Source organism: Panonychus citri, unplaced genomic scaffold, assembly GCF_014898815.1.
Source record: "Panonychus citri isolate SS breed McGregor unplaced genomic scaffold, ASM1489881v1 Contig00063, whole genome shotgun sequence".
Taxonomy (NCBI): domain Eukaryota; kingdom Metazoa; phylum Arthropoda; class Arachnida; order Trombidiformes; family Tetranychidae; genus Panonychus; species Panonychus citri.
In genome coordinates this window covers 1,395,130-1,404,604 of record NW_026515468.1, presented here as the reverse complement: position 1 = coordinate 1,404,604, position 9,475 = coordinate 1,395,130, and the positions used below count along the sequence as shown (strand labels likewise).

The window sequence follows — 9,475 nt, the reverse complement described above, 5'->3', positions numbered from 1 at the left end:
AATATTAGCTGATATTTTCAGTTCGATATCATTTTATTACCTTTTGCATTCCATAAATTGGATGAATTCTGATTCCCTCAGAAAATTGTGATGCATAAAATTTTAAGCGAATCTTAACGTGACATGATTTCTTGTTTTCTCTTACATCTAGTTATCATCATGTAGAATAATAGCCTTGATCTATTGCTCAGAACTTTCTGAGAATCTATTAGTTACCTTGAATCATGATACTTATCATGATCTTCATGTTCATCCTCATCTTCATCAATCTGTTACTCATTATATAACTAATAGAAAAGTATACAAAACTTTTTCCTCGATCTGAATATTGAGGAATCTGTTACATTTTCCTCAACACTTTTTCGTGATATCATGGAGATTTTTTGTCTTCACCATGAAGACTTAAAATGTCATATTGTTTTCCATAAGAATTAGCTAATATTTTCATCGAAATTTCTTCCGACATATTTGAAGAAAAAGAGAAAATATTTTTCTCTTCCTCCTCCAACAATTTACCTGAGATAATAATAGTCATGATAATGCTCAACATTATCTGGATGGTGATCAGAATCAGAACTTTTTTATCCTCAGTATTTAATACCAATGTGTTGAATAGATTCTTGTGTTCATATTAATAAGTTTTACTTCACTTCTATATCGTTACCTTATTCATACCTTCAAATTACAGAGAATCAGTATTAAATATAATGTATTCTCAATTCCCAGTTGACACAAAAGAAAAGGTAACGATTTAATATCTTCATTGTCTTTCTGTCATCATTATGAATCCAGAATTTCCAGAACTTCTTTAAATTTTATTCTATGATTTCGATATTCTTAGTTTTAACTTTTTCTAAATCATATTGATAACTTTAAGAACGTAAGAAATGAACACTAGCTTATCAGCTCTGAACTTTTTTTGAATTTCATGATGAATTCATTTGTTTTGGGATGAAGGAAGATTTCAACATATCAATTTATAAACTCTGAGCTTTATCCCTGAGTTTCTGATACATTGAACAATAATATTAACATGAAAATTGTGAAAACTCAATTGAAAATCAGTTCAAATGAATTGCTAGTTAAAAGTATTCCGAACCATAGACTGAGGACAATCAACTTCGCAATTAAGGTAAAAAAACAATTTAATTAAGATGCATGATGATCTTGAAAACTTCATTTGACATTTACATTTGTAATTGATAAAATTCATGAGCTAATGGTAAACAATATGATTAGTTACGTTGATCTCTTAACCAAGTTAACGAGTTAATCAGAACTAAATCAGATCAGCTAATTAAATTTAATCCATGATAATTATAATCTCTCGTTGGTGATCAAATGAAAAAAGATGTTTAATTAAATCATCCAGATAATGAACTCAACTGAAATAATCAATCGATATGATTAGTACATAAGATGTAAACAAGATAATGAAAAAATCACAATCAAGTTTCATCACTTAATTAACCTTTTTTTTCATCAATCGCACATTTGAAAATTGTTTTCCAGGTAAATCTTTTTTTATCATCATGATGTTTATCGTATTCCGATTAACCTTATTTCACGAAATCCAGCAAATTGAAATGCGTCAATTGATTCATCGAAATGAACTGAATAAGTAGGAAAATCGAATCGTTGTGATATTTGGACTGCGATGGGAATTTTCGTTGATCAGGTGACATTGAAAATGAAATATTATCGTCATTATCATGGAGAAATAGATTATCAAATGGAAAAAATTCTTGAGAAACTCTGAGAGATTATGATTAGAACTCGAGGAGTGGGAATTGAGTTTATACTTTTTAAGGTTTCGAATAATTTTTGTGGTTGATTTTTGAAAAGGTAAAAAGTTCTAAGTCATGATTCACCGTGAAATCGTCAAGTATTGATCAGAAAACATCATTATCTGAATCAAGTGAGAGTTATTTTCAACAGGTAATAAGATTTTCAACTTTTATTGACAGAAAAAAATACTAATAATGATTGTGTTCAAAGTGAGAATAAAAAAAAGTTCTGAAAGGAAAAATGTTTGTTGATAGTTTGTAATTTTTGGATTTCCCTTGAAAAATTCTGAGTCTGAACTTTATCTTATTACTCTGATGGACATTGGATGGAAGGGAATGATATCCTTTTGTGGTTGACAGATTCAATTTATTACCATGAGCTGAGAATTGAAATATTCAGGGAAGGAGGAGAAACAGGAGGTAAGTTCACCGTCTGAAAAATTCCAAATCATGAGAAGAATGAGAAAAAACAAAAAGAAAATATCATCACCATGATTTTGTCTTGCAACTTTTTCGTCTTTGTTTTCAACTTATCATTTACCTGATTCTGATTAGATCAACATGATAACTTCATGGGTTTGATATTATTTCATAATAAAAGCTCAACTGAATACAAATAGTTAAAATTCAATTGGAAACATTTTCAAGGTTTCATTACGTCAAACTGTTGATTATCAGTAAAGTTTTTCATCTGCACTTAATTTGAATCCATAATCGTCTCTTAATCTCCTTCCTGATAACGTAGTAAGATATTGAAAGTTAATCTCAATTTGGAACGAATCTTATCATCTCTCTCTCTCACTCACTTTCTCAGTTAATCATATAACTTGATGGTTACAAAACTTTTGAAAAGTTCACCTCCCACTCTCGTGAGCTTCATTGTATGAAAAGTTTCATGATGCGAATTTAATTTTCCGCAAATAAATGTTGAATCTCATGTAATGACTTCTTTAAAATAGCGAAATCTACTTAACCTTTGAGATAAAAGAAAATCAAATAACCATGAACAATGAATCATCGCGAGTTCTATTTAATCAACATGATGATAATCAGTGGGTTTCATCATCGGAATCTTAATTGACTTTTTATCAAACATTTTAGAATAAATTTCAAGATTTTATTGAAATTCAAAGTATTGAAGCACAAAAAAATCATTTCAAGATCGATTAAATCAATAATTGTAATTATCATGAAAAAAAATCTGATAATCATATGAATCGAACTAATCAATGAAAACTTTTCAATGACAATTGTAAATTTCAAATATTAGTTTTCAATGAACAAACTTGAGCTCGATTGAAACTTTTCCCCATATTTGAACTTGTTTATTGTTATTTTCTCACCTTGATCACTTTCAGCTCATTTAATGCCAGAGAATTGATGAACTATCATGAAAATCAGTGGATTACGATGAGAAGATTTTATTGAGAATTGAATTTCAGATGAACTTTTAAAAGATCCAAATAAAATCTAGGTTAAGACTCACAAGCTTGATTTTCGTATCATTATATTTATGTATCAATAGCAAGTTGGAAAAAACAAAAGTTCAAGATGATTTTATCTAAATTTGATTACCATGGTTCGTAAGTTTCATTCCTTGATTCATATAAACATCATGTTTATATTTGATTATAATGAAACAATATCTTATTTATCAGCATTCTGACCGATGTTCTTGTTTACCATGTGAAAATCAATGATTTTTATTGAATTAAAGTTCAATTCAATTTAACATGATACATATCTACGTAATCAACATGGTAAAGAGTCAACAGAATTCATTGAATTGTTGGAAATAAAAATTTTCCTTCCTCAGAACTAATTAGATGTTGTATTTGTTACTCTCAGGTGACTTTTTCATTCAATTTAATTTGATTGTGATTGATATTGACTGAATTTACTTATATGTTGATTAGTTTTCTTGATCTCAACATTAAACTTGTACTAATCATTGAGCAAATTAACATTAATTTTATAATCAAGTTTGTTCAGAATTCTAGATTTATCTTTGAATTCAATTTGATTCATGAATTAATTTGAATTTACTAATTGAATTCATGTTATTGACTGTTCGTTTATCTTTCGATTTTGATTATGTTCATCTTATTCTTGTATGAAACAGATATTTCAATTTGACCAATTTGATTTGTATTTGATTGATCTTGTAATTTATTCATTGATTTGAATTACGATTCAGATTTTCAATTGATAGTTTTCAGAATTAAATTCTATCTTAACTAATTGATTTTGAGATTCGAAATTAAATTGAATTTGTTTACAATTAGTTGTCCAGGTTAATCCTCTTGATCAGATTAGTCCAGCAATTTGATTGTAAGTTTAGGTAATTTGGATCATTTTTTATTACAGTAATTTAATAATGATTAGCTAATTAACTTCTTTGATTAAATAACTAACTAGTTTTGCTCAATTTAATCCTCATTGTTCAAAATAATTATTTTAATTGAAATTTAATTCAATTGTTCAAACGTTTACAATTATTTCTCATTGTATTGATTAAATTTTGATTATCCCTGTTGGCTATTTACAACTGAATCACAATTAACTTGTATTCCAAATTGATTCAAGCTAATTGTCTACCTTCAATTGTTATTAATTCATTGATTCAGTTAAATCTGATAACTTTTTAATCATTTGCTAATCCATTGATTAATCAAGTGAACATGAGAAAAAAATTACAATTGAATGATTAAAATACAGACAACAACCTTTAACTCAATTAACACTAATTATAAGTGATTATTGAAATCAATTCAATCATAATTAAGACAATGGTTTTAATAGTGATCATTAATCAATTACATTATTTGTATTAATCAAAAGAGTTGATTGGTGACAGTGATTAGATGATGACTAAGATTTACAATGGAAAAGGTAAAAATCAACAAAATGACTTAGAATAAAATTTACAATTAGTTAATTAAAATAATCACAATTATAAATGAAGGTTGAACAGGAAATGAGAATCCAAACAATCAGGTAAATCCAATGAAAAGTCACAAACATTGTTGACAAAGTAAATCACTTTCGAGCAATTAACTGATAGTAATTCGTTAATTGTAATGATAATGACCAAGCTGATGGTCACTATCATTATTTACATAGTTAACTAGATGATGTCTCTCATTACCAGAGTTTCTGGTCAACAAAATTACAGGTAAACTTTTAGTTTCTTGTTGGTAATTTGTTGATTGTTTTGGTCGTTGAAATGATTTTATTTTGTTTATATTAGTATCTTTAGAAACAACTACTGAATAAAATTCATGATAATATCATGAGATCATGAATTTTTCACCCACTTACTTACATTTGTTTCAAATGATGGATAATATTAAATGAGTGAACAAGATGAAAAGAAAAAGTTCTGAAAAAAAATTCGTGACTTCATCTTTACTCGTTCATTTAACATCATCTACCTGAGACCTTTTCCTTTACTCTCTCTCTCATCCTCATCATCATCTAACAATCTTGTTGTTTATTGTTATTGCATTTGCACGCAATTTATTATGGCACAATTAAGGTTGATTGTAATGTTAGTTAATTGAGAAAACAACCAAATGAAATTAAAAGTCAATCGAGAGTCAAAAATAACAATGAAAAGTGAAAATTTGACCAAAAATTTGAAAGGCAATGAAGATGAATGATTATTATCATGATGATTCAATCATGATGACGATGATTGGCAATGTTGGTAATGATGATGATGACTATTAATTTGAATTTCTATTGTTATTTTATCATCAAAAATAGTGCACATGATAAAATCATCCCGAATACAAGTAACACAGCGATTCCGATTCCGATTCCTCCCACAAGTAATGCATGAGCCTTCACGAAGTCTTTCATTTTTTCGTAACAATCCTGAGTGAGAAAATGAAAACAATGGAACAATTAATTTACTATTCAAAAAGTTGAACAATTAGTTAATTAACTCACATCCATGAAAACGTATCTTTCCTCTAATTTATCTCGTTGACAAGCTTTTCGTTGTTGAACATCAAGCGGATTCTTACAGCAACTCTCAGGAACTTGTGGTCCACTTAATCTGAAGTTGAAATTTCTCAACCAAATTTTGTAGGCCTTTTGATCACGATTATTACGATTACCAATATTGGGAATGACACCACAACAATTAAACTGATTGGGAACAATTGAGAGAAAGAGACAGTTATCAAATTGAATAGCAATTCGAGTACAAATGATAATCTTACATTTCTTTGGACGGCATCCCAGGATTCTGTCACTTTAGAATCGTTTCCATAAAGTCTAATTGTCATAACCATCTCTGAGTGCATTCGTTCATCAACCTGAATAGGTTATAAATGAATATCAATTAGAGTTGTCACGAAACAAGTCAATAGATCAGTTGATCGTTATTCGTACCTCACTCCTGAAGATGTAGCCCAGAATTCCGCCAGCCAACATTGTGAGAAAGATCATTGCCAATATGAAGAAAAAGGTGATCAACATACAACGAATCTCTCTCCAAGCTCCTATGGAACCAAGGAATGAGATAATTGCTACAACTAATCCAGTTCCAATCAGAATTGAGGCCGAAGCAACATACGATCTGGTTCCTAATAATCTCTCCATGAACGATTTGTCTGATAGAGTCCAAACTCCTATTGAGAAAACAGTGATACCACCAATCTAATAAGAAACAAATTCGGAAAAAAATTATTAATAATAAATAGAAAAATCTAATAACTTTAGTTTATTAAGTATTCCAATATTCAGATGCCATGATTTTCTTAATCAATGGTGATCTTGTTCTATATGATTAAATGTCTCATCTTCACCATTTAACTTAATGTTGAATACATGAAAATCTTAACAGTGTCAGTGAATCAACTTGAGCATCTTATGAATTAGTGATTGATTTGTAATCTATTTACTATTGGAAACATTGATTTACTATCAACGGTTGTTACATAACCATAATCATGCAAATGATATTCATGCAAATCCATTGTTACCTTGATTCAGTTCAGTCAATTCAATTCATCATGTTTTCCATATTTTGTTTACACCAATTGACATTCATTCAGATGATTTATTCATTTCTAACTGGAAATTTCACCATCAAATCACCATGATTTGATTTATGAATTGAATCCAGAGATTAACACAAACTATGATTGAAATTTCAACTGAATCAAACATTGAATAATTTGATTTACTATCAACTATTAATAGTAATTATATTTGATTAGCTATATTATATAAGTTTGACATGATTGTTGTTAATTAGCTGATAAACTGATTATGATCACGTTGATTTAAGTTAACCAGGTGAAACCAATTAATTGATAAGCTTGAAATGATTAAGAATCTAATGAAACTTAATAGTTGATAATTTGATTTAAGAAACAAATGATCATGACGATAATCATGATTTAATCATAATCTTACCTACAAATATTATCATAATGATTATGATGGTCAAGGTGATAGAAAGCAAATTAAATGACCAATAGTAACAATTGAAAACAATTTAAACTTACAAATATAACACCATTTGCAATGAGCATTGCAAATTTGACTCCCTTTGCAAATCCATCAACCATGTTGATCAATCACAATCAAAGGTAAATCCAAACAATCAAATAAACAAAAGGGAAAAAACAAATTGCCAATTTAAATCACAATTATCGATGTAAATTGAGAAACAAGGAAACGAATAGTAAACAAATTAAGATGATGAAACAATTGCAGCTGATTAACTTTGAATGATTGGAAAACTATTTTCACTCTTGTTGATGTTGATTGGAAATGATGACGAGGAAATAAGATTTGAAGACCACGAACAAGGTTGTTGATGATGATGATGATGATAATTGCTGTTGATGCTTTAAGGCTATCGAGATGATGATCATCAGAATGATACCTTGATTGTTACCTTATTTTATCTTCTCCTTGTCTTCCTCCTCTTTGTCTGTTCCCTTTGATATTTTACTTTATCTTGTACACGAGGATAATGATGATGATGATGATAAAAAAGTTATGATGATAATATGATAATAGTGAACCCAAATTCTGATATATTCACATTAATCGTCTTGGTCCAGGACCCATTTCTTAAAGGGTGTGACTCTTGCAGCAAAATTATCGTGACTTATCTGAATATAATAACAGTGAAGAAAATGAAAACACCATGAAAGGTTAAAGGGCTTAATGATGATTATCATCATGTAGATAATTAGTTAATCACATAAGGTGTACAGGGAAAGTTATAAATGAAACAATCAATTGATTGGTTAAACTTACATATTGATGTGTTTGCGATGTGATGGTGACTCTTAATCTGAATGGATTAACGGTTTATCTCGTTCGATTTAGGGTCAGTTAATTGTTTGTTCTTGATTCACTTTAGATTGATGTTGTTACGCCAGAATAGAAACTTGTAATGGCGAAAATATTAAGAATTATTTTGTATTCTCTTCAGGTAGAGAAAAGTTGATAAAGATTTTTTTCTCTCTTTTTCTTTCTTTCTTTTCGAATATGAAAGAGAAGAGATAAAAATTCCAGGTAACTCGAAGAAAAAAGTTACCTGGCCGGTTTATTTCTCTCTTTCTTCACTTTCTCTATCTCTCTCAAATCGAACAATTTTCTTTCATTAACATTCTCTCTCTCTCTCTTTCGCTCTCGAGGTCATTTCGATTTTCAAGTGAACACCCTTGACATCGTTTCTTTCTTTGTCTTTGGTCCCGCTCATCTTCATCTATTTTCAGTCTATTTTCCTTTCGATTGAACATTTTCCCGAAACTGGACACAACTTTTGATTGGTCACTTTCGCCATGAAAATTTCTCACCAACATGAAAACCCTTTAACCTTTTTTTCACATTTCATCATTTCCTTCACTTAATTTCTCACTATTCGCTTCAGATTAATGATAATTCATTGATTATAAATCTGACGCTGATTATTATTATTAATCATCAATAGACACACCCAACAAGCTTAATTTTATTTGCTTTTCCCAGGTAATTCTGATCAGATGATTTACCAATCTATTTATATCACAATCAGTTTTTACCTGTTCAGAGTATAAATAAATCTCACTAATTATTATCATTGTTATTGAAACTTTTCATTTACCGATTAAATTTATTATTAACAAAAAAACTTTTGTATTATTATCATTAAATTTAACCCTGATAATATATTAATATTAATGTTTAATATACTAATTGTAATCAACGTTTACAATTAATATTAACTTAATGTAAAAGTTGTAAAAACTTTTATTTGTTATTAATTTGTCTCCCTATTGATTAGGTGTGTTCAAATTAAATCATCTAATTGTATTACTTTTTATAATAGTTTTTGTATCAATAATTACTGTTTTAATTTGAAAAAATCAGTGAAAATTTGTCAACTTTTATTATTTTATTGCAATTAAATTTTACAATTGTCATTTAGTATAAGTTGATTGTCTAAATTTAATTGCCTCTCGAACTCCATTGATTGATACAAAGCAATTATCTAATTGGATTAAATTGTACTGACTGTACTTTAAATTGGGTATTTTGCTTAATTCATTAGGTGATTAAAATTATTGTTATAAAATTTTTCGATTTCATTGATAAAATTTCAACTTTAAAATTCAACAGAAAATTTGGTTTTCTTTTTCCCCAATAGATGGCAGCAGTTTCGTTTCTTCGTTTCC

The 9,475-nt window shown here is 28.6% G+C and overlaps 1 protein-coding gene across 3 annotated transcripts; it reads right to left on the bottom strand.

Annotated features, from left to right (window-relative positions):
* Positions 1 to 4,381: 4,381 nt before the first annotated feature.
* LOC128386020 (CD151 antigen-like) lies at positions 4,382 to 8,329 on the bottom strand. 3 transcript variants are annotated; one of them, XM_053344972.1, is made up of 6 exons: positions 8,073 to 8,329; positions 7,310 to 7,924; positions 6,189 to 6,455; positions 6,017 to 6,112; positions 5,742 to 5,942; positions 4,422 to 5,666 (listed from the first exon to the last, which is right to left on the bottom strand). In XM_053344972.1, the coding sequence occupies exons 2-6, from the start codon at positions 7,370 to 7,372 to the stop codon at positions 5,535 to 5,537; spliced, it is 759 nt and encodes a 252-aa protein (XP_053200947.1). In that variant the 5' UTR covers positions 7,373 to 7,924; positions 8,073 to 8,329; the 3' UTR covers positions 4,422 to 5,534. The 3 variants fall into 3 exon arrangements, with proteins under 3 accessions (XP_053200948.1, XP_053200949.1, XP_053200947.1); XM_053344973.1 differs by lacking the exon at positions 8,073 to 8,329 and having other exon boundaries at positions 4,382 to 5,666; positions 7,218 to 7,338; XM_053344974.1 differs by lacking the exons at positions 7,310 to 7,924; positions 8,073 to 8,329 and adding an exon at positions 6,782 to 7,190 and having other exon boundaries at positions 4,382 to 5,666.
* Positions 8,330 to 9,475: the final 1,146 nt, after the last annotated feature.

Excerpts from the sequence above, each read along its gene's own strand:
- LOC128386020 (XM_053344972.1), bottom strand. The coding sequence starts at position 7,372 with ATGGTTGATGGATTTGCAAAGGGAGTCAAATTTGCAATGCTCATTGCA. Across the intron at positions 5,943-6,016 it reads GGGATGCCGTCCAAAGAAAT|TTTAATTGTTGTGGTGTCAT; the intron begins GTAAGATTATCA and ends GTTCCCAATCAG. Across the intron at positions 5,667-5,741 it reads AAAGATACGTTTTCATGGAT|GATTGTTACGAAAAAATGAA; the intron begins GTGAGTTAATTA and ends TTTCTCACTCAG.